We start from the raw sequence: 25,513 nt of genomic DNA, 5'->3' as shown, positions 1-25,513 counted from the left end.
TCATTGTGTACGTCTTTGCCTAACCTACCTGCATGCCCAATATGATGGAAATCCGTCGTTCCTTTCTTCATTTATTCTCATTGGAATGTTTTGACAAAAATGCCTCTGCAGTTCCAAAATTAGCTGTTAGGAGGCCCAAACCTGCCCCACTGTGTCCTGACATCGAAAGCTACCTGCCACGTAAATGTCAAGACCGTTTGATGTCTGGGACAAGAGATACATTGAAAAAAACTGCTATGATAGTCTCATCAATTTTGCAATTTGCCTCCCAATCTGCCTAATTACTATTTTTTATTCTAGAGATATACTCCTTACCTTAAGTGGCTAGGGGGACCAAACTCATGCCACTTCTTCCCAAGCACAAGAGCTTGTTCTGAACATGCAATATCAAAACCGAAAGTTCTGCTGCAGTACCAAGGGAAGCTGCTAGGGGGCCCCCAAATCTAAAAATTTCCAGCTTTCGTCACACCCCACCAACACACCAAGTTACGAAACCAGGCCATCCATACTATGTTCACTGACACACACACACACACACACGCTACTGAAAATATAACCTCCATGAATATTGTATGTTGGTCACAAGGGGGTTAACATTAACGTTATATGAGATTATATAACCTTTCCCTGTCGACCAAGAAATTGAGAAAGGCAGATGGGGGTGGTTAGATCACATCTGCCATATGGCGGCTGATAACCTAACAAGAACTTCACCAAGGTGGACACCGCAGGGAAGGAAGTCGAGAGGGAGACCTGGCAACACAGCCTTGAGGATGAGAGGAGTGAGTGAATGTGATGTGATGTGCTGTAATGTTGGATAAGAATTGAACCCCTAACCCTGAGGTTGGCACGACAAATTGCGGAATTGTCCTGTGTAACGTTATGTGTGTAGACTCCTTGGGACTTTAAGAGGTTGACGCCATCATTTACATACAAATGTTTAACAATAAGGAAATGGACTCTGTCGTGCCTTTCCAGATGTGTCCAACTTGATGGTTTCGTTTGCTTGTGTGAACACTGAGAATAGATGTCCCTTCACAGGAGAGAAATCTATCAGCATGGTGGTGCTTTGGTTGGGATAGGCCTGCCGGATCAAGGATCAACAGAAAGATATAGTGAAAATGTCAACATGAACTGAGTGAGTGACATTAACACTATTCTGGATGTAACGTTATATGAAATATAGGTCGTGTCCTTAAAACAACGGTTATCGTAGTTACTGCCTAATTTCAGAGTTAACCGTCCAAGGTCGTAGGTGTCTTAGAACAACTGAATAGCCACCTGTGAAAAGAGTGCCACTCGGCAAATGAAAATACAAAAAAGAGGATTCAATGCCTGCTTTTACATCATCTTTAATGCAAAATATAGGATTTATTCCACTCACAACAGCACCATTAAAATTTCTACAATTACAGCAGCATTTTACATACTGGTTGGTTACAGAACCAGACTTCCATCCTACTAGTGACTGCATCAGCTTTTTCTGATGGATAACACAACTTATCCTGGCCTTCCTCAGTACCACTTCCCTAACATGCTTTATCTACACACAAGACATCCATACCGGTACCTATTGTTGGGACAGGATTAATACAGGTCACAAAGCTTTCTTTCTTTTACAGCCATTTCAAAGCAGATAACTACCACATGCTTGTAATCTATCTATACATCAATTTACATTGTACTTATAAACAGTAGTGAAGCTAAACTAACATTCACAGCAGGGTGTTGTAGAGTGTGGTACTGAGGCTGGTCAGTTGTCATTCAATTCCACTCAATATTTCCCACTGGTTTCAATCACAGAACAATTTACAAACTCCATGTTCTACTTCTTCTTCTTCTTCTTGGCAGGATGATGATAACTTATACTGCAGACATTGAAAACATACTGAATATTTACAGACCCCATTGGAAAAGTGTTTGGGCCAGAAGAGCCCAGATGAATCATTGCCACATTAGTCCTGGGTTTAATGGCCCAGTAGTCCTCCTGCCCTTGAACCTTACTCCTTCTTCTGATTGGTGCAGAAGGCAACAAGTGAGCATTAACAAATATTTCAACATCATGACAATTATCAATATGTGGTTATGTTTACAGAAGAACCCACATCAGTGGGCAACACAGTGGGCATTACATGTCAAAGGGGCCAAATGTCCTTTACATTAACAAAGCAAAAGACCATGTTGGAATGCTGGTGCCAATGAACCTATGTACATGTATCTCTGTTAAGGAATATTTATATTATCTTATATTAATCATTATTGTCCCGCTGCCACATTAACCTTCTCTAAGGACCTGTGAAGGAGGAACCCTGTGACTAAGATCAGAACAGTTCCAGTATTGAACAACATTCAGGAGTTCCATGTAACATGACTAGTTGCTGCTTTATCCATATCGCTTGTTTGGTAATATGATAAAATCATCCTTCTCAAAGTGTGTATCCAATTGCCCTGTTAAGTACACTATCATGTAGTAATACTGAATGTAACTCAAAGAAAATAAGGACAGGCACCTCAAAGCTGAGAAAGCAAAGAGGATATAAAATGAGTTTTCCTTGAAAACAATTCAAAATAAAAAGAAACTAAAATCAATAGTTGCCGTCTACAATCCGTTTAAAAACATGATAAAGTATCATACAACTTTATATAAGGAGCAAAATTCAAAGACTGGACAGTTCCAGACAGTACAATACAAAACACCTATAAAACCTGCTTTCCTATACATCTCTTAAGTTCTACAATTCACTATTTTTTTTACCATCCATCAATCTATACAGAAAATGACTTGGTGATAGCTTTGCTGAGATTTTCTTTAGTTACATGTAATTACACAGATGTATCAATCAATGTATGGCACTTGAAATCAAAGCCATTGCACACCTCCATTCTGTACACTACTGTCTACACCAAGAATCCTTTACCCTGTGAAGTTGCTGAAGTTCATCTTAAGTTTGATGCTGGGCTGTGCAGGTTGTGCTGCTTTAGACTGCTTGGTGGAAGCTGCTTTGCTAGCCTGGCTGGCTCTGATGGCTGCTTCCAGTTTAGCCTTCAGGTCAGGTGCAGAGGTAATCACACTCTTGAAGGCAGCTGGATATTGGGGGCCTATCTTTAAGAGGTTTTGCAATGCTTTTTCATGGAGAGTCCGAGACAGTTTTCCTGTGCTTTGAAGCAGGCTTGAGTCTACCAAATAACTGACCAGGATGGGAACTAGCAGGTTGACCAGATGGACTCCTGGCAGAATTAGTGAGAGATGACAGTGAGTTAGTGTCTAGCAAATGAGTAATTCTTATTCAGCATCTAATTTGCACTTCCTGATGAAAATGCAGTACACATAAATGGTTTTGGCTTAATGCCTAATGAACAGCACAATTATAGAATCCTGTAAAAGGGGAAATGTTTGTGACAGTTTTATGTTTGCATTTTTCACAGTGACCTCTTCAACATGCAGTGACCACCTCAAGCATTTTTCCTTTTGTAGTACATGTAAATCTCTGCATGACAGTTTCAACTGCAAAATAAAACCAAAGTGAACACTCACTTTCTCAATACTGCAAATCCCCACAAACATTTCCCCTTTCACTGCAACACCTGCTGAGGTGCACTTTACTTACTGAGGTGGTCCTCTGTCATGGCCACTAACGTCTCCAGCAGCTTGAGGGCCTCCAGAACTGTGGCCAGCTCCATCTCTGTGCTGGGCTTGTTCCTGCTGGCCTGCTGCAGACGCTCCACCACCAGCGGGCCCATGGTGTGGATGTAGGGTGTGGCCACCACCACGTCTGCTTGGAAGATGGAGGAAAGGGTCTGCAGGCACTTCAGCTGCAGCTGTACACAGGTGGGGCAGGCAGAGGGGAGATCTCAGTGGAACAGTTATGATAAATCACTGCTACAAACTAGAATGGCCAAAAACTATAGTACTATATATATTTATTTTCAAAGCAGATCACAACTCAGATCCGAACGTTGAACAAATATATTTCTTTCTATTCCAACAACGGATGGAATGGCAGAGAATATGGGTAGCCCAAAGCGTATGTCCATGTTGGTACCTGTGGATTGTCAGACAGCCAGGCCTTTTTGAAGACGTCTATACACTGCTCCTGCAGGTTGGGTGCGGTGGTGACCTGCTGTGGGGAGGCCATGATGAGCATGGCCAGGGCCAGGAGTGTGGTCACCTGCTGCACACCTGATCCAGAACCATCTGTCAGAGATACAACAGGTAAGGGTGGGCAGGTTAGTGGTATGGGTGGGAAGGTTAGTGGTATGGGTGGGAAGGTTAGTGGTATGGGTGGGGAGGTTAGTGGTATGGGTGGGGAGGTTAGAGGGGGAAGTGAACTCAGCTGAGTACGGCCTCAAACACTATGCCTCAAACTCCTTGGGTCACTATAAATTCAAAGCCTAAGTGTAGACACCATCAGCCCTGATTACCATAAAGTTATGGAAACACTTTCTCCAACATCTATCTATGCAGACGATCTATACAGATCACATTTTGACAATGACCAAATCTGACTGGAATGGTACAAGTCACTAAATAAATTTCAAATTCCTCATCTAAACAGCAAACCTTGTCATTGTCCCTCGACAAGAATTGGTTTTATAAAATCATCTCCCTAGTATAATGTTAAGTGACAATTCTAAATATGACAGGAGATGAGTGACCTTGTTTGCTAGAGAAGTCCAGTATGGTGGCCAGTGTGCTCTGCAGCAGCCTGGTCCACTCTGTGGCACAGGCATCGTCCCTGGCCAGTGGGCTGGAGGCCAGCGACTTCAGACTCTGTAGAGCTGTGCTGACGGGGAGGGGTAACCTGGCGTCCCCTGCCTGGCAGGACGTCTCCCTCAGGACCCCCGTGGTCAGGAACAGGATGGTGGGCAACACAGAGACACTCCCTGTAATACAGGAACATCAGCACTTCAGCAGGAAAGTCAAATACTTGCTCCTGAGTGCCTACCTATCTACCTACCGACCTTGTTTAAATGGGGGTTACAGCAGTTGTGTGGTTTATGTCCATAAAGACACTTTTGTCAGTAGGGATGGGCCATTCATCCTTAAGAAGGTCAGCTATGAACAACTCATGGTCTCTGTAGTTTGAACTCTGAACAGGATATGAATCAGAAACAGAATCCAGTATTCAAAAACTCAATTACCTTTTCTTGTATCTTGACTAAGGCAAGGTTAAGAGTAACAGCATGTGAAAGGTCCTTACCTTTAGGTGAGCAGAGCTCCGGTAGATCAGCCATGATGGCGACGGCGGCTGACACCAGCTGGTTAGCCTCCTCCCCCAGCCCCCGCCGCTGGCCCCCGTTCTGCAACTGGGCAGGGGCGGGCATGGAGGGGTTCAGGGCCGGGATCTGTCGGATCAGCACACACAGGCACACCTCCAGGGCCGCAAACACAGAGGACTTCCCTGGGACAATGTCTCCGCTGTCCCCTCCCTCCCCCACAGGAGTGGCCTTAGCATCCAGCTTGTCTGCTTTTTCCTCTTTGGAGTCTGGTTATGAAGAACAAAGTAAGTGATTTGAACAAATTGTTCGAAAAATCTTAATGTCATCCCTTCAACAATCTGGTCTCAAATCGGGCCCGGCGGACAGACATTGGAGATGACAATAAGATAAGGATGGTCATAAGAGTAATTTGTGTATATTCCTTAATAAACACTTTCATTTCTAGTTACATAAAACATGAGCGACGTTCTCTTTAGCTAGATTTTTACACACAAAAAAAGTTTTTGTCACCTAGCTGTTTCTTGTTGTCCTTTAACTGTTCCTTGGCTGCCAAGATAACTTGTCTGGCCACAGACATGATAGCCAGCTGGATGGGGAGGGCATCCCGGGTCAGCAACAGTCTGTGCAGAACGTTGAGAACCTCAATGGAAATTGCTCGATCCGTTACAAGCTGGCTTCTGGGCCATGGTGCATCCAGGAGTTTGTGCATAGCATGTAGACATGTAGAGACAGTTTCTAGGGGCTGGCTGGCATGGGGTGAGCACAACGCTTCTATAGAAATGCCTGCAGGAGAGGAAATCAAGGGACTTTATTACAAAAAATACTTCTACGTTTTCCACAACTTAAGTGCAGTCATGTAACAATCAAGGAAAATTTGAACCTATTGTGTCCCATAAAGTAGCTCACCTAGTATCAAGTGGAACCTGTCACTATTTATCTCCTCTGGAGTTTTCTTCTTCTGTAACATACTGCCATCAAATCCACCCATCCCAGCTCCTAATGGTCCCAGGTCCTCATTTTTCTCAGCAGCCACATGTGCGAAGCCCCCATCGTTCAGCCACAGGGCTGCAGCATACAGTATGGGTGGCCATGCTCTCCTGTAGTGTGGCCTGGCACTGTCCACAGCCTCAGCACTGTAGAAGGCACCTCCCTCCGTGGGCAGCTGACTGGAGAACTCTGGGGGCAGGGCCAACAGGGCATAGTCCTTCAGCGCTGCCAGCCAGTGTTTGCTGAGGGAGGGCAGCTCAGGCTGGACCATGGTCAGCAGGCTCTCAGGCTCACCCTCGTCATTCTCTGGCTCCTCCTCAGGAGTCTTGGACTGGGGCTGCTTGGTCATGGCTACTACATACACCTGGAAAAGACAAGTTCAACATAATTCAACATTTTACTCTTTCAAAGGTGACTGCTTTTGTAAGCAACATAAATTTGGCAAGAGAGCTACAATGCACATGATTCCCTCCAGCAGAACAAAATTTTCAACACTGTCCTCTACACACCATGTCTCTAACATGGATGAAAATAAGGTTAAAAATGTCAGCTACCATGTGCTTAGCTACCCAACTTTAAATACCCAACAGAAAATGCATTGCAAAGATTTTGTACAGAAGTTGTTGATGTGCCCACCTCTGCCCAGGCCTTCAGCACGGCTAGTTTCTCCATACTGGAGGCACTTTCACTGTACAGCTGGGAGGGAGCATCCTTCCCACGCTTCAGCTTGGCGAGTGATGACACCATCAGCTGCTGTATTCTCTTCAGGTCATTCAGGTCCACGAAGACACCACTCGCAATCCAGGTGCTGCATACCTGGTGGATTAATGGAACAAAACATGAAAAAGCCCAACGTGCAACATTTCATTAATTGTAGAAACTGTACAATAGGGCCTTTTTTTGATTCCGCGACAATTTCATGATCACGACCACCAAAATCTTTCTGGTGGATCTTGTTAGATCTTAAATGTTCATGACAATATGCAAAATGTGGGAAAACTTTCATCACTCTACAGAGTTGAGTTAGAGAGTTAAGAGTTGAAGAAAATTGGATCCTCTCTCTGCCTTACCTCACAGGCCATGGCTGTAACATCTGAGGGCGTGTCTGGAGTAAAGGCAGGTCTAAGAGCAGCTCCAACCTGCCAGGAGAGGTAAAAACAAACATTACAGATCTTAGAGAGCATGTTAGGAATAGCAGTACAGGAAAGTTAAAAATTGTACTGAATGGTACATTGTATGACAATATCTTTTCACATATGACAAAGAAGAGGTGTTCTACTTTCATACTTGTAATTTCCCAAATGTTTCACAAACTGACCTGTGCTTGGTACTGCTCCATAATGAAGTGCCCTGGAAACTCAGGCTCAGGAACTTTTGCAAACTTGGTGATCACATCCTGAACAGCAAACAAAAAATCATAAGGGTCTGAAATATCTAAATAGTGAAAGCCAACTCATGCAGTATGAAAATGCTAGCCTGCTAAAAATATTTAACAATCCCTACTTCATAGCAATGTATAAGCCACTGATTAAATTGTTAAGACTTTTAGCAATGATTGACAGCTGTTTATCCCTGTTATGTGTACCTGTATAGCCTGCAGCCCATACTGCCTCAGCTGGTCGTTATCTGCTGTAGCTGCGATAAACGTCATCCTGACCAGCTCAGACAGGTGCAGCACCAGGAAGTCCACTGGGGAAAGAAAAAATTCCAATCAATCTGTGATATCTACTTAGTGTTAAGGACTGGCAATGTAGTTTCAACCATTGGTAGTTTGCTGGCATTGAGTACTTCAGAAGTATTTCCCAAGCTGGTGATAAAAAGTCTGTGTGCGTGTGCGTGTCTATAACTATCAAATACATGAATGATCAAGACAGCAAGGTGTAGGATATTGAGATGTTGTTATTATTAATATTGTTGTGACAAATGGGTCCAACATAATGCTCCCTACATCACTACGGGACAGGCCTACCTGTCTGATTAGACGCTTTCAGCTCCTTTGCCTTCCTCAGGTCGAAGTTGGTCGGGTTTCCCTCACAGGCCTGGATGATTTTCCTCACACAGTCGGTGGCAAACATGCGGGTTGGCCAGCGGGGCGCCACGGTGGGATGGGTCTTTGCCTGGGGAAACACATCTTTGGTATCAGATGTGCTCAATATCTATGGAGCTCAACTTCACTTTGAAAATCACAGAAAGAGCCTTTTACCAGATACATGTGTGACCACAGCAGATTTAGCAGCAAGGAATTCACAGTAAATAAAAAGCAAGTGCCCTCAAACAAAAAATAAAAAAGCAAGTGTCCCTTAGGTTGATAAGGTAGCAATCTTGTATCAGTACCTCTCCCCCGGCATGGAATTTAGCTGTGTCATCATCTTCCTCCTTGTCCTCTTTATCATCTTTCCTCCCTAGCAGAGTCTTCGGCTGAGGAGGACCACCTGTGTCTGTGGACATAGAAATGGTCTGTGATTAAAAACCATCAGAAACTATGACAGCTCATTCATTGATGCTTTTTGATATAAATATTGCTGATACCAGAGGCACAAAATAAGCATTAACATTTTTCATGCTCTTTAGTACAACAGTGCATGTACTACCGTGGGACCGCCTGGCGCAGTGGCAGCATATTCGGCACAGAACAAGAGGTGGCGGGTTTGAATCCCACTGCCGTGTCACCGATCTTGTGCCCTTGGGAAAGGCACTTTACACTTTCCTCACTTAACTCAGGTGTAAATGAGTATCTAGCTGCGGCTAGTGGCAGTGGCAGGCCTTTGTGGCTGAGACAGGCCTTAGGGGCATGTTCGGGCATGACGCACCCGCCATGACACACGAGTTGGGGGTAGGAGGAACCCCTTACATCCTTGGTCGGAAGTCCTCCTAGGAGACGGATACTCCAAACAACAAAGCTGCATCTGCTGGAGCCGCCTCACACATTGCATACAGTTGCCCCTGTGAGACTTAGTGCTCCAATAGACGAGAGGGTGGAGAAGGAATTGCACACCCCACCTTCACCATAAAAAGTCATGTGCAGGTCAGGCAAACAGGCAAATGCCTGTCTGCCTGCTCATCTGTCAAATCAACAGGACAATGTATCATACAGTGCTGTTAAGAAGAGACACAGTGCTGTCCTGACCTGTGGCTGCAGTGAGCACATCTCTGCTGAGCTGCAGCCAGTGGGACAGGTTGTCTGCTGCCAGGGACTGCAGCATGCTCAGCAGGGTGTCATGGATGTCCCTCCTCAGCTTCTGGTCCACTTCCTTATCCAACATGCCGAACAGCACCCCCTCCAGACCTGGTGAGGCAAGCAATGTGCTATGTGAACACAATACAATTTTAAAAAGATGGACCCATCACCGCGACAGGATCAGTTTGCTTAATAAGGCTGCATAGAAATCTAAAATAGATTAATATAACTAAAAAACAAAGTAACATCCTGGAAGAGAACCAATTACATGGTACTTTGTTTTCAAAAGCTAACCACAAAATAAATTGTCTTCATAATGTTCACACTTTCTCTGTAATTTTAGAATCCTCTATATGTATGTCATCTGTTGTTACTCTCTTGACTCATCTTACCTGTTTCTGTGATGTTGACTTCTTCTGGGGCATTCTCATCTTTTCCAGTCTTCAGTTTGACATCCTTGTCTTTGACAAGTGTCATCGCGTACTCACAGACTTCCCGAGCCTCTCTCTGGGCCAGCTGTCTCAGGCAGGCCACAGCCGCCCGCCTCAACAGCAGGTGAGTACTGCCCAGGTTACGCTGGGATAACAGTCAGAAGATCGAGTTATATGTCTTCAATGTTATATGTCTCACACCTTGAAACATATTACTGCCAAGAAGGTGTTCAACATAGTGCAAATTTTTTTTATTGTCTTACATATGGCAGACGGTTAGTCTCTGAAGCATATCAGGCATTGACAATTTGTCATACCTGGTAATACTACCTTATACATAGGCATAGAAACTTTGCTTAATTTTCTACACACAGACAATACAGGCTTACCAATTTTTTGCAGGACATCCAGTCTTCATTGGAAAGAATAACATAGTTTTCCACTATAAACCATCACAGTTCTTATCTGTAACTAAATTTGAGTTATTTATCATAAACAAGTTTCCAGTTGCTACTTACACACAGGTTGGGCACGAGACTGGACAGGTTGACATGCCGTGGTGCAAACAGGTGGAGCTGCTGCAGGCAGGAGATGGCCTCCGTCTGCACCAGGGAGTCAGGGTGGTCCTGCATGATGGCACAGGCTACCAGACAGGAGGTGCGCGCTGTGGCCACTGCACCAGAGTTACCTGTGGGAACAACATCATCCACATGTTAACTTAGAACAGTTAAGGTTTGGAACATCACTATTGTTAGAGTTGTCTTTTCACCTTATAATCAAACATCATTGAAAAAAAGTGTCTTAAGTTTTCTTTGAGCAATGGTTTCATATAGATATCAAATACATGTAGCTATAGTCAGCAATTGCCCTTTCCCATGAATCATGAGGAAAGTAGTGCTTATAATTTTGCAGCTTAGACTATGTACTAACTTAAGCCATCACCTGTCTTGAGCAGTTAGAACAGCCTAAGGTCTGTTTTGGTAAACAAAAACTACACATCACCAGCTACCAGGAATGTAAGTGTCTGCACACCTTGGAGCTCAGGTCCCAGTGTAGTGATGAGAGCCTCTAAACACTTGCCCAGGCACTGGTGCACTTCAGTGTGAGCAGGGGGGATGGTGAGGGACAACTGTAACACCAGGGACAGCGAGGGCTCCACATAGCTACGGAACATGGGGCCTCCAGAGTCAGATATCAGGGCCAACGCATGAAGAGCCCAAGCCTGGAAGCAAAACCAATAATACATGTACTAGTGTTGTAGTGGTGGTGTTGAAAAACCTTTTACACACACCTACTGTACTACATGTATAACATAGCATCCGAAATATTTTTTCCAACCCTTATCTCCTCACAAACTCATCTCTCACTCCATCCTCAATGATGGCAGACCAACTTGAGCTTCTCATTAATAAAAAAAGATTCAAACAAACTAAGATACAATCTGCACGAGTATATCTCTTCATTTCTACCTTTTAAAAAGAGTCCCTACTATGCATGTCATGCTTCTAAATCACCTTTACCCACTAGCACCATACCACACCCCAACTCAGCAGAGAGGGACATCTTGTGTAAAGACAACAGTATGCTCCCAATGAAAAGCCTTGTGCTGGACACCATCTCCACAGCATCTGTTGTGACACAGGTTCCTGTCCAAAGCTCCACCCTATCCACCCTTCCACTCACCTGCACCACAGGTGAGCTGGAGTCCTGTGCCAGGGCCAGCAGGATGCTGACACTGGTGTTGAGGTGCTGTCCTGACCCCATCCCTCCCACGTATCTGTGCAGGCACCCCAGCGCCAGGGAGTGTCCTGTTCTGGAGACAGCATCTCGGGCTGACTTCAACCTTAAATAAAATCAGCACAACCAGTGAGACACGGAGTAAGACTACGGCTCAGGATAAAAGATAACACAAGAAATACAGCATCGAAGTTTGTCGCAAGACAGTAGTCGACTAAAAGCAAACATTGAGTGACAAATGTGGTGGTAACACTTACTTGTCAAAACTGTTCTGTGCCTGCTGCGCGATGAAGGCGCTGTCCCCCACCACCTGCGCCATACGCCCCAGGGCCTCCCCTGCTGCACACCGCAGGATGGGGTTGGGGTTCATCAGGGCATTCTGAAGGAGTGGAGAATCAAGTGTCAGTACAGCTAAACCAGTTTCAACATTTTCATAACAACACAAAACAAAACAAGACAAATAGATATTATAGGAGAAAATAAAACTACAGATAGCTTATAGATTACAAGGTAAATACCTCACACTTACCATAATCAGTTCATTAGCCTGGCGGATGATCTCCTTTCCCCCTAGTCCACCCTTGTTATCCGCCAGACCCTAGAAACACAGGGAATATTCAGAGGTGCCTGACATGTTAGAGGACAATAGATTTAACATCTAGCCCTTGCACCCATCACCTTAGTGAACAGGTCTTTTTTTATATTTGATTTTACATTAGGACATTAAGTACAAAGCAGCACAAGTGTACCAAGCATGTGAGAAGTAATCACTACATGTAAGTGTTGGTTTAGTGCAGAAGAAAAACAATTGACAAAATTTGGGCTCTTTAAGAATTCCAACCACCAAGACCTTACAACAGTACAGCTGCACCTAAACTACCACCAGCAGACCAGGCATCCACCTTAATACAGCAGCTAAACAGGGCTCAAATTTTAAAATGACACACACACAGACAGGTGATTGTGATACAAGCTAACACTGAGAGGAGTAGAAAATGTGACACATCAACTTAAGATACACAGGGAGAAAAACAATGACAAGACTGACAAACATTTACTATAGACGCTTTGAGCCCTGTTTAATCTACAGAACACAAGCTGTGAGCAAACCTTCAGATTGGCATCTTTTCTCATCTCTTTCTGCTCAGGTAAGAGAAATGGATCAAACAGGGATGATGATTAGTGATGGAGGTAGGTGATGATTACAACCTTTGCTAGGGTTAGTGAAGTTATCTAAGTAAGAAGACACTCCAGAAGGCTTATGTAGCTGCCATGTTATGATTGATAATGCAGGCTGTCAAGTGTGTAAAGAAAAAAGTGTGGGAGGGATGGTATATCAACATATCCATGTGCATTTATGACTGTAACAACAATGCCCCCTTTCTTCCTTATCTTGCTAACTCCCTTTTTTTCATCAATCATAATCACACAGCCATAAAATCTACACAGAGTTTATAGCATTAGAGCAGAAGGGTTTAGGAGACATTTTTTTTCAGATATTGCTTCATTTTTACTAATTATGTTGATTACACAGAAATCACTTTGTGCATTTTTTTCTACAAAGGAGAAATGCCAATTAATGGGAAAAAGGGCCTACACAGGTTCATAAAGCCACTAGAAGACTGGTGGCATGAGGGAGTGTGCGAGGTACAACAGTCTCATACCTTGAGGGCACTCAGTACAGCAGTGAAGATGTTCATCTGGACAGCCTGCTGCCGCTGTGACTTGGCCTGCCGAATACACTCAGCAAAGTGCTCCAGCATCTGCAGCCGGTGCTTCTGGGCCACGTGGGGAAACACCACACCAAACAGGGCCACTGATGCATCTATCACTGCAACCCCGAGGGGGAGGGGGCCCGGGACTGCTACAGTCTGAAGGGATAGGGCAAGTGGATGGTTATGAAGCAATTTAACAATTTTAGACTGGTTTGTCAAAGTTGTTGTTAAGCAAGTCTTGTAGAAGTCAAAATCATATGAAAAAGAAACACACCTGGTCCACTCTCAGGTATATTGAGGAGGGGTCATGTTCCAGAGCACCTGATCCAGAAGCACTGTTGGGCTGGAGCTGTAGTGGCAGATTATTTGACACTTATCAACATCAAGCTTTTCTGGGGTCAAATACACCACAAAGTCATTGTTAAAAGTTAATAAAAACTATAATTTGATACGATGTAAAGAAAGTGAGACATCATCTTGTGTCCCACCTGGTCCTCCACAGACTTGTGGTCCGTCTCCTCCAGCCAGGAGCCCAGGATGCGGGTGTCGTCGGTGTGGCACATGGAGCGCAGCAGGGACGTGGTGGTGTTGGCAGGGTTGTCTGTCAGGGTAAACTCTGCCACCAGCTCTCTTAACAGGGCATTGAAACTACCTGTGGTATGGAACACAACGGGCAGTGTATCATGATATCAAATGTACTTAACACAGCCATCAAGTGATTTCAACATAGTCATAAGTTTACACTGATTCCAGCATAGTTCGACACACTTAAGCCCAGAAACCATGACTAGACTAAATAGCAGAGCATATCAGCAAGAATGCATCAATGTTGCAAAAGTTTTTATTTGGATGCTTTGTATTACATTTGACCAAAAGCTGCTTTAAACTACAATGGAAGTGGCCTACCTTCATAAGCTGTAGGTGGGAGAAGGGCGAGAATGTCATACAGCCTGAGCCTGACCATGGCAGCACTGGCCTTCAGATGGGCACCATACGACTTGATCACACTCGGGATGCTGGGAGGGTGGAGAAATTACACAGGTGTAAACGGGGTTCATTTTAAAATCAGCTGATAGACTCAATCCCTCTGTGTACATCTTAACTCTTCCTGTCGATAAACACAAGGCAGCTAAGAGACTAGGGTAGGACAATGACAGCTGTCACTGCAATCTTTAGAGCATCAAGCAAAAATCAACGTCCTCTGTGATCTGCATAACATAACATGACATGACAGGTATGATGCCGAAGCTGTGACTTACTGAGCCATCATTGTCATGGCACACTCCAGCGGGGTCATGAGTCTTCTGGTCACATCGTCTGTTAACAGCTCACTGCAGTGGGCCACAAAACTCCTCATGGCTACGGGTGGAAGAACCAGTGATGTACATTTAGTACTGATGATGGTATAGACACATATGTGCAGTAGCATAAGATGATCGCTTGGCTGTATAACTATAAGATAAGGGTAGACACAGTACACTTACATTTTTGTATATCAACTGAACAAACATTTAAGAAACAAAACAAAAAACAAATTACTAATGGTCTCCATCTTACCACACAGCGCCCCTGCCCTCCCCTCTAAGGTGACCTGCCAGGTGAAGGCATCTCCCCGAGCCTTCTCCCCCTCTAGCTCCTGCTTGGACCGAGGGAAGGCATTTCTCCAGAGCAGCAGCATCCGGGGGACATGGGGCTTCACAGAGGGTGGACCTGGGAATGGAATCAGTTTACTTTCAGCAGCATGTACAATAAGGTGGCAAAATGCATTTGTACATGTATGTTCTGTCAAGAAACATAACCCCAAAATTTAGATACCAGGAAACCTGTAGATTTTTACTAATCTGTAGATATGGCTGAAAAATCTTCACCAGGAAGAGAGACCCAGTCTCTAGACCAGAAGCTATATCTACATACATGTCCATTTCCCTCAGTAAGCCCAGGATTGGTCAGGATCCTACCTAATGTCATGAGTGCCCCCAGCAGCAGCCAGCCCGCCTGAGTGCGCTGCATGGACATGCGGCTGTTCTGGGTGGCGGTACGGAGCAGCTCCTCTGCTATGCTGAAGACCAGTTTGCCCTTTGAATGTGGAATGCCAAGCGGACACTGGTGGACTCCACCAATCAGGGCTGCCAGGGCATAGCTGTAGCCTGACACAGCTTCCGGGGAGGACTTCAGGGTGTTCATTCGGTCAGCACACCTGGGAACAGAACACATCAGCATCCAATCTCAACAATGTACAGCAAGTAGTCAAGAACGACAGATTTCTCTTGCACGTCTGTAATGTTAGCAACTGACTAGCATATGGTTGATAGGAAATGTTATCTTGCAAGATATTTTACAAACTATTAAATCAACTGCCTGGGCAAACTTTGTCTTTCTTTGTGTCTCTCAGAAATGCCGTCTCTCAGACTAAGGGCAAAGATCTACTTATTCACTAAATTTGCTTTTGACTCACCATGCACATGAGGCCAACCATCTCTACACAGTTGCCAGTTCCTGTTTCCCTGGGATTAATGTTACTATATTTTTCCACACAACATTCAGTGTGTTTTAAGATACGTAGCAAACAATACTGTATGGCTTCTTTTTAACATCACTTACCACAGGTGCCAAGAGCCTCTTTATATGAACATTGAGAAACGAAAGAAAATGGAGGATGTAAGTAGGAGAAAACCCTGTGGTTTGTGTGAATTATGCAGCAGTGAGGCACCTCTAACTCTTGAAAGGTAGAGTAGCAGGGAGATGCTAAGGTGCAATACCAACATGGGAGTGATAGGCTCTATGTGGCCATTTAAGAGGAAATAATCATGATTAACAGCAACGAGGTACAACAGATAGGAGATCCCAACAGTTCCAACAAGTAACATGTCTTATGTTTGATTGATGAAAAATCATTCACATTGATAAAAAATTTATATGAATCTAAACTTTCTATTACATGTACTTTTTAAAATTTTTTTCCACCATCACATTATTTTAACTAGTCCCTTTCACTAGTAAAAATCCTTCAATCTGTGAACAAATCATTAGGGAATCACTCCTTGATATTACACCTTATATAATACAGACACAAAATGTTCTCACACGTGTCAACAAAACATACAAGCATTCCTTGACAACACAGAGAAGAATGAGTAGGCCACAGAGTAGGACAGTAAAACGATAAGAGGGGTACCTGTCTATCAGAGGGGTCATCTGTGAGGGCAGGGCCACTGCGATACATCTGAGGCACCAGGCTGCCGCTAGCCGGGCTGCAATGCTTGGGTGCAGTAGGACTGATATCACTGGCTCAATTATACCTGAGGAATGATAAAATATCTCTTAACATGTTGAAAAATTAAACTGTTCTCTTATTCAAAAATGTTCTCTCACCAGAATTTGGTTCACAAATCTTTAGCTATCTGACCTGAGCGTTGTAGACACATGATTTTTTTTCACATGTGTGACATCAGGACACTGGGTCAAAGTTTGTTGGAAGACATCCATTTAGTTTGAACCACATTTCTTCATATCATATACAGGCAAGCAATGTATACAGCTAGACATCATATATAAGTGATGATACCCACCAAAGGATTGGAATATTTACCCACTTTTAATACCTCTACATGTAGGATTTACATGTCTTTAGTCTACATGGATGCTTATAGGGGAAGTATCTGAAAGGTTTAAGAATCCTTAGAACTTCCCAGATAAGGATTTGGTCACTTTTTACTCAGGCCAAGGCTTACCAAAAATAATAAATAAAATAAAAACACATTAAGCTAGACATTCCTTTAAAGCTTTAAACTTAAGGATCCTTTATACAACCCAAAGAACACAGACGTACTTGAGTTCGCTTCAGTAACCAGAGGTGCGGCACATGTCTGCAGACTCTGCAGCAGGCTGCCCAGCTCCTGCAGGGCGCACACCAGCGAGTGCTGCGTGTTGGAGATGTCTGCAGCTCCTCTGCCATCAGACTCTGCCTTACTACTGGCATCATCTAGACATGGGTATACAGGACAAGGCAATTAGCACTAAACTTAGCTTCTGATATCCATGCTTACTATTTCTATCTTTTAGAGTTATAGATTCACTTTGGAAGCAACAGCTACAATCTGAAATGTGTCAACTGTATCTGCATGATACTGAGATTTATAATTAGGTGGCAATATGTACATTTAACGTCAGCAACAAGAGTTTACTGTATTGAAATGTAATACTGGTGAAACGTAGCCCACCAACAACTGCCATCTGCTTGCTGACGAACTGGCAGAGTTCCCTGGCAGCAGCGATCTGTGCCTTCTCTCCCAACAGTTTCCCCAGCACTGCCCGCAGCATGAAGGACACACACTTCCTGGAGTATACAGCATCCACATGGGTGGGGGTGGCCTGCAAACAGAACAAGACATTGACATGTAGCTCAAACAATTCCAGCTGATTGAAACCATTTGAAGATAAAACTTCTTAGTGAAAGTTTCATCTTCAACTCGTTGTGACATAAAGGACAGATACTGTATCTAAAAAAATATAGTTTTAATGTGCCAGGGAAATTTTCCTGACTCCCTTTGAAAAACAACAACTACTGTGGACTAAGCTTTATCATCACATTTTAATGACTGCAACCCTTTCAAACAAAAAATCTGCGACACAGCATTCTATGTCTAACAACACATGACTACATCTCAATAAGCTGTTTTTACTCAGCAAGCAACTGTACTTCATCAAATCAAGCATGAATTTCACAGAACCTTACCTTTGGACTTGCCAGTAGATCTAGGATATGTGTGAGGAAGACAGACATGTTCCTCTCCAGCCAAGGTCCCCCCAAGGTCATCACAAACACAACATGAGCCTGTGGATGGTGGGAAGACATGACATTTACTACATGGCAGAAGTCTTTATTTCCATGAATCTTAAAAGATTAGCATGAAATGAACTTTTGGGTCTTGGAAGCACTGTAAATTTAAAATTAGTTCTAGCAATGTCTGTCAAAATGTTCACAAAGAGCATCTCACCTGTGTAACCCCCACCCGGACTTCTCTCCTGACTTCTCCCCCTTTCAACAGCTCTCCTCCGCCCCCCTTAAGGAAGCCTGAACCTCCCCTCAGAAATCCAGAGGACAGAACACTGAACACATCGTCTAAGGATGGCTTCTTCATTTTTCCTGCTGTGGTCAGACATGAAAATGGACAATCATGACATAGATTGTTATGATCATCTTTTTCAGGAAGATGGCACAGAAATACAAGACTTTAAATGCATAAAGGATCAGTTAAGCTTTGGTAGATATTGAAAGACTTACTGGTCGCCTTTGGAGTGAAGGGTGCTGCCATGGTGACACCTAGAAGTCTGGCCACAGCACAGCGGACGTCGTAGTTTGAGCCGTCCATGGCCTGGAAGCAGAGCGAGGCCACTCGGTCCAGCTCGCTGGTGTACATGAAGGGAGCTTCATTCACAAGCTGGGTCAGACACTGCAATAGAATATCAGGCCATCAACATGAGGTGGGTTGAAGAAATAAACTTAGCATGGCATATTGCTTGAATTGGGACATGGATGGCCCCAAAGCAGTGAAACTGGACAAAAGGTCACTGATTATATAGACTGTATCATATTCATGCAACTATATGCAGGTGAGGTGATAATCATGACTTTCAATAAATCCTTCATTTCAAGCAGTCATCTTTGTTGTTGTTTTCCTTGTTTTTGTTTTGTATCTATATCTAGACTGACAATGAGATTATTGAAACCACAGAAACAAGAAAACCCAGCAATATGACTGACCTTGGCAGCAGCCACCCTGACCACCAGTGACCTGTCCACCAGACAGCCCCGAGCCACCTTGTAGATGTCCTTGTGCTGAGAGGCCGCTGCTGACCCCAGGCCCATCAGGATCTTCTCCAGGGCAAGCATGATCTCACATCGACCCTGAGACTGGGGATTACATCACACCGTGAGAATCACACCACAGGGAAAATAATCATTGCTGTGCATACAGTAAGGTTGGGGTGTGGCAGTGATCTGTTTTGTAGCAAAGAAATCAGTACTTGAAATCATCAGCAAACAGCTACTATGGGAAATAAAACTTACCACGACCTATTAAATTGAGAAAAAGCAAATCAACAAAACATGCAGTAAAGGAAAAGCATATCAAACAATATGCAACTTAATTTTATTAATATAATAGGTTCCTCCACCAAAGTTCATGATAGCCAGACCTTTCTGGTTTACAAAATAAAATCTTTTGGATTTTTGGATCAGCAGGATGGATGCATTCAAATTATCATTTGGAATTGGTCAGACTGAAGGTCTGTAACAGTACCAAGATGGAGGAATCCCTGTGCAATGTTATCTCAAAGTGAAATAAGATTTGATGTGATAGCTATTAGCAGGTAAAAAGCAGCCAGCTGTCCCTTTTGGATAGACAGATGGGGAGAGGCATTCGCATCTGCAAAAACTTCATGTCTGGAACAGCAGACTGACAGTGATTGGTGGATCTCCATTAGATCATGGGATTTGATCATGGCCAAAGTTGATGGGAAAGCAAATCTGCAATTATTTCAAACCTGCTCCGGATTTTGTACATATGGCAGGTGATCCTCAATAAAGAAAGACAAACTCCAATCATACATCTGGATGGGTTGCTTTGATTTTTTTCTCCAAAAGCCTGGGATACTTGATATACTTCCATTCCTTCAATTGTAATACTAATAGATAAAATGAAAAGTAAATGCACAATTGCTTCAGACCTCTGTGACAGGTTATGAATACATTCATTGCGTATTAGACAATTTGAAAGACAGCTGAATCAATTGGACCTGCCATTCTGCCTGCAATATTCCACCCCCTACTACCACATAACATCTGAAAGTAGGAGTATTTCTAATCTGAATTCTAATTCAGAACGACATGTTGCCACTGCTGTCCTGCATGATAATGGATCAAGCCAGAAGACCAGCTTTCTGCTTTTTAAAGCTCACGTCTCATTGAAATACGGAGTCTGGTTCTTATCAAATAATGACGCGGCATTATCCTTGAGGTAGGCATGCATAAATGAATGAAGTTCATCTTTTGCCCTATGATTGTACCAGTCTGCTTGTCATTGCGACAATCATCTATAAGTGGGAGGAAGCATCTGCCAGTGCCTCTCCTTCATCTGTCATAACTTGCACCAGAAGCCCTTGTCGTTACTGCACCACTAGGAAAGCACAGCATCTCAACTTACCCAGTGGTGGGTTCATACAGCATAGCAGCACGCATTTGAAATTGAGATAAAAATTTCAGTCAAACAAAAGTGATCAAACCTTGCTAGTTTGGATAATCTTGTGCAAATGAGGTTGTGCAACTCAAAAGTACTATGAATGTGAGCAGTGGAATAATGGACAGGCTTATGTCACATATATGACAAGTTAAGATGAGATATATTACAAGTTATGATGTAGAGAAAACATGATTGAAAGTAATGGTACTATAAAAGCATTTGCCTATACTTGATGTGATTTTATATATAACATTGAGAAAAAGGCTGACCTAAAAAAATTCACAAGGTTTCATGATTTTGCACAAAAACATGATAGCCTAATGAAAGTTTACCCATCATTTCTATATGAATAACAAAAGTGTAGTACAAGAAAATGTGAAGGAAAAACAAAATAGCAAGGAAACATTGGGCATCTACCTACTAACTGTCCATTATCTCACTGTTCATTATCATGATACAAAGCTTACTGATTGTGTTCAGTGTGCAATTTTTGACTATATTCTTCAACAGCTACTCTAGATTTAATTGCCCAACCACCATCTATGACATTGTACGGGAAAGTCAAGTCTGTTATCCACAAATGCCTCAGTGCAATCATGTGCAATCAAAGTGCTGCCAACGTCACATTCACTGGTGCATCAAAAATGCAATTGACCACACTCAATATCTTCAACAGCATGCACATCTCATCACTCAGTCTGGCACCACACCTACAATGGAACATGCAAACCACCTACCTCTGCATTTTTCATAGCTTTGAGCAGGGTTTGCACTGTATCAATGAATGAGCTTCCAACCTGTGCAAGAAATATAAAGACAATATGAAAGCAAGCAGCACAACACAAAACAATAATAGTATTTGTAGGTGATTTAATGGCCAAATAGGAAGGCTAGAGGATGAAATTATCATTCATCATTTAATACTTATGCATTTTAGAGCCAAAATTCCACAAAATACTACCAACATTAATCTCAATTAAATAAAAAATAAAACACTCAAGACTTAAGAGTCAGGTCCGATTCATCTAAGGTAACAAAATGCAATGTATAAAATACCTAAGTCATAAAAGGAGCTGTCATTTACAAAATATATGATGCAATATACTTACTTAAACTGCATGTGATGAAAATATCCACTTTTGATAATGTTATATCCTGTGATATTAAATTTATCGCATAAAATCTAAAAATGGAACATAATTTCTAGTCATCAACATTCCAGACAATATGCCTACCATGCAGAATTGATTTATGAACAGAACAAATGAACACTGGGTACAAAGCTGTCACAATGACTGATGTCTTGCAGGCATTATGGCATGTCTACCTTTGAATCAGTACACAATTACCTCATAACAAAGTATGCATGCATTAGATTTAGAATCTTTACCAGGTAGATTTTGAAAAAAAAAAACACCTTACCATCCGGCCCATTTTTTCATGTATAGCCCCTAAGATTTCTACGGCAGCTCTGAAAAGAAAGAATTTGTGTGCACATTAAAAAAGCGAATTTTTAAAGATGATCATTTTACTTCACACATTTGTCATCATGAACAACACGTTTCATTCCTAATTCATTTATCAGATACTGTAAATTTTAAGTTGAAAATCTGTAAGCATCTGCATTTCGTGCAATACTTTCAAGCACAAAGTTGGCAAAATACTCTACTAAAAGTATAATACCCAAAACTAATTCCATAGAGGCCTAGTAACAGCAAATGTTATTGTCTTGAAGTCGACTTGTATGTCATAGAACATCTGAATGCTTGTGGGCAAAAAATCGAATTTTTCATCCACTTCATGATACTTCTATTTGTATTCAGTTTGTAATGTAATGTTTAGTACAAAACAATTCCCTACAGATTTGTCAACTGACAAAAAAAGCAAAGAAGTAAAACTTACAGCCTAGTGGGGAGATAGCTGGGCGAGTCATCCTTGTTTTTCAGAATATCCACACAGTTGTTGACTGTTTCGAACAGTGAATAGGTGTCTCCCACACTGTACAGGTTGGCCAGGCACTTCCCCAGCAGCTTACGGGTCGGAGGACCAGGTGAACAGTGCATCTGTGCATTCAGCTGCTCCACTAGCTTTTTCTGGTGCTCTTTCACATCGGCCTTTTGAAAACAGAAGCATAATAAAACACATATTCAAGATAACAAAAAAAAGACACTTGTATTAATGCTGTATGCTTGAGTGACTCTTCATAACCATTGCAGTAAGAAAACAATACAAACTAGAGTTCGGGGACCTCATACCTCCATGAAATATTTATTGCTTTTTTGTGGATGGTATGTATGTATATAGTCGGTTGTATTTGAGAGTAATGGTTATATGATATAAATGTTATGGGAAAGTAGTGGTGTATTTATTTAATGACACAGAGGATTTCCATCTGATTATTAATTATCAAAATGTGTCACTTAATTGTGTAATGTGCATTTAAGAGGTCGACAGCATATGGTAGCGTGGTGTTCCTTAAGCTTGATGTTTGGCATTTAAAATGTCTAACGTTGTCAGCATTATTGAGATTCGACTATGTGCCTCAGAGCTGTGTGGTGGGAGGAAGTTGGGAAACTCAGAAAGAAGAAGGGATGTGGCCAACTTTAGTCAGATGGTGATTTGATTTTCCACCAATATGTCATAACATCAGCTGTTCACACGGTACAAAAACGAGATGCACACTTTCCTCTGACAGCCCTACACCAACTGTAAGATGAATACTTGACGCCAACCCCGTCTGCTAAAAAACAAGTACCATTGGCTATGAAAGAGACAACTAACAACTGTCCCTTATCATAACAAAATCAGAACATCTGTATCGCCCATAAAACTTCTGACACCCAACCCAGATGAGAGGACCTAATGGCATTTTAATCACCATGTCACTCAAATCAGCAGTACAGTATGTGAGATATCCATACCTGTTAAGCATTATCGTTAAATGTACCTCAACTTCTTACAATTATACTTACGCTTCACATCTCCATGATATCCTAAGCAGACATAAATAAAACTAATTATCATATTAAAAAAACTCGGGGTTCCCCAAACAGCTGTCACCTCACCATCTGCTTGGAGCTAAGCCCATTAACAAACACATAAAGCACGATGCCTGTACCAATATATCTCAAATATAGGGGTGATTTCTGATATTATTACATCGACTATAACGACAGATACGGCTCCCAAAATCTCATCGATTCGAGCTTTCATCACACCCCACCAACACAACAAGTATGAAACCAATCCATCCAGCCGTTCTTGGGTAATCATCTACACAGACAGAGACACATAACAGAAAATATAACCTCCATTCCATGACATTTCATGGAGGTAACTAAACAGTATTAAACAACAGTCCATAAGTACTAATAATACTTACAAGTTGAAGTCACAACCAAATCTGCAAGAAAATGAATTTATTCCTACAAGATATGCCGACACCCAAGGCACAGCAGATAAGGATAACTAAAACTGGAGTACCTTATGAGCTGCAGCCAACACCTTGTCCAAGAAGCGCAGCCACTCATAGATGAAGATGGGGCGCTTGGCCTCGTTGATCTGGCCTAGAGCCTCCTCGTTCAGCAGCAGGCTGTGAGCAAGCTCCATCTTTCCCTTCTCTCAGTATCGATAGTTGGTACCTTAGACAATCACAGCTCTACATCTGGAACAAAAAGGTGCGGCCGTTAAGCCCTCCTGCTTCCCGTGGAATGACATGAGGTGTAATCACCCAGACACAAGTAGCTGCAGACATTGACAACCAGACAAACGATAAAGTCCCCTGTAATTTGGTAAGGTCTGCTCTATTATTGACTTACCTAACACCTTGTTTCCTGACATTGATTCAATCAAGGCTATAGCATCTGTCTACTTCAACTTTGTCAGCCCCATACCCTGTCCTTGGTACTGAAATTCTATCTGTGTTGCAAGGCATTAACATGATGACACAGGGCAGAGCAGCAAATACATATCTAAAACACAGCATATACAGACCATAGGCTGCTTAGGTCGACATATACAAATATACAATATTATTTCTACAAATCACTATCAACTCACAACAGGACAAATTGCTCTGAGTTCTGCTATAAAACATTAATGACATGGAACTAGTCCAACCCTAAGACTCATATGGTAATGTTGTTGCCATGAAAGCAAAAACATATTGATTACAGTTGCTAAGAGCTACATGTTTGTTTATCATTCTTCAGCTATCCAACATGCTAGTCATTCCAAAATCTGTCAGAAACAGTTTGTGATCCAAGAAACTTTTACATTTGTGAGTAATGATACCTAATCTGAATCACTTCACCTGCTCAGTACTCAATACTAGTATAAATGCAGTAAGGTTCAACATCAAAGTTAACACAGACATGAACCAGGCTGAGAAATACAACTAACTGCCTGGTGCATTAGACACGCTTTAGACTTTACGGTACATAATCTGCCCTAGAACATCATTTCAAGTTAAACTTAAACTCTCCTGCAAACCTACTTCAAAGTTCTAATGACTATTGGACAAGTAGATAGATGGTTGTCTTTAATACAGTACATAGCAAGCAATAGTGCAATTTCTGAGCTATTAGGACAAAAATCCATACTAATTACATCCATGCATAATGGATACAGCAAGTCTTTCCGTCTAAGATTCCATTAGGCAGAGTGGAAGTAAATTAATACAGGAAACTTGAACACAACAATGGAACATATGAGACAACATAAAGCAGTTATCAATTGGTGTTTGAATAGTCTGTGTAATGCAAACTCCGCTATCCGGAGCTGGTAGGCTCCTCCCCGCATTGGGCGCGGCAATGTAGGACGGGCCTAAGAAGCGCAATTAAATCAGGCTAACATTTGAATGTTTTACTTTTACTTAAATACATGGAGGATGCGGCAATTGGTACAGATATGTACCGTATACTTGAACCGGAGAGTTACTAACTATAGCTGCTGAAATTGGCGTTGCTTTTTTCCTCATCCAGTTCAGTGCAAGTCTGCCTGTGT

At 42.5% G+C, this 25,513-nt stretch overlaps 1 protein-coding gene across 1 annotated transcript; it reads right to left on the bottom strand.

The window, feature by feature from the left end:
• Nucleotides 1-1,334: 1,334 nt before the first annotated feature.
• On the bottom strand, nt 1,335-24,129 carry LOC118427331 (HEAT repeat-containing protein 5B-like; the record flags this gene model as incomplete). The annotated part of the gene is given in 39 exon segments (XM_035837071.1): nt 1,335-3,228; nt 3,609-3,819; nt 4,044-4,195; nt 4,657-4,884; nt 5,202-5,486; nt 5,731-6,003; nt 6,127-6,571; nt 6,844-7,023; nt 7,278-7,346; nt 7,526-7,603; nt 7,793-7,896; nt 8,177-8,324; nt 8,542-8,645; nt 9,335-9,493; nt 9,778-9,961; nt 10,335-10,504; nt 10,849-11,038; nt 11,500-11,659; nt 11,811-11,932; nt 12,083-12,151; nt 12,664-12,693; nt 13,218-13,424; nt 13,543-13,617; nt 13,757-13,920; nt 14,175-14,284; nt 14,528-14,627; nt 14,826-14,978; nt 15,227-15,465; nt 16,444-16,567; nt 17,098-17,250; nt 17,489-17,639; nt 18,004-18,102; nt 18,266-18,417; nt 18,553-18,721; nt 19,033-19,182; nt 21,247-21,306; nt 21,932-21,980; nt 22,412-22,623; nt 23,993-24,129. Coding segments are annotated over 39 exon segments (6,168 nt in total). The 3' UTR covers nt 1,335-2,914.
• Nucleotides 24,130-25,513: the final 1,384 nt, after the last annotated feature.

Source organism: Branchiostoma floridae, chromosome 1 (assembly GCF_000003815.2).
Source record: "Branchiostoma floridae strain S238N-H82 chromosome 1, Bfl_VNyyK, whole genome shotgun sequence".
NCBI lineage: Eukaryota > Metazoa > Chordata > Leptocardii > Amphioxiformes > Branchiostomatidae > Branchiostoma > Branchiostoma floridae.
Note: the sequence above shows the minus strand (reverse complement) of the source record. Positions and strands in the feature narration are given on the sequence as shown.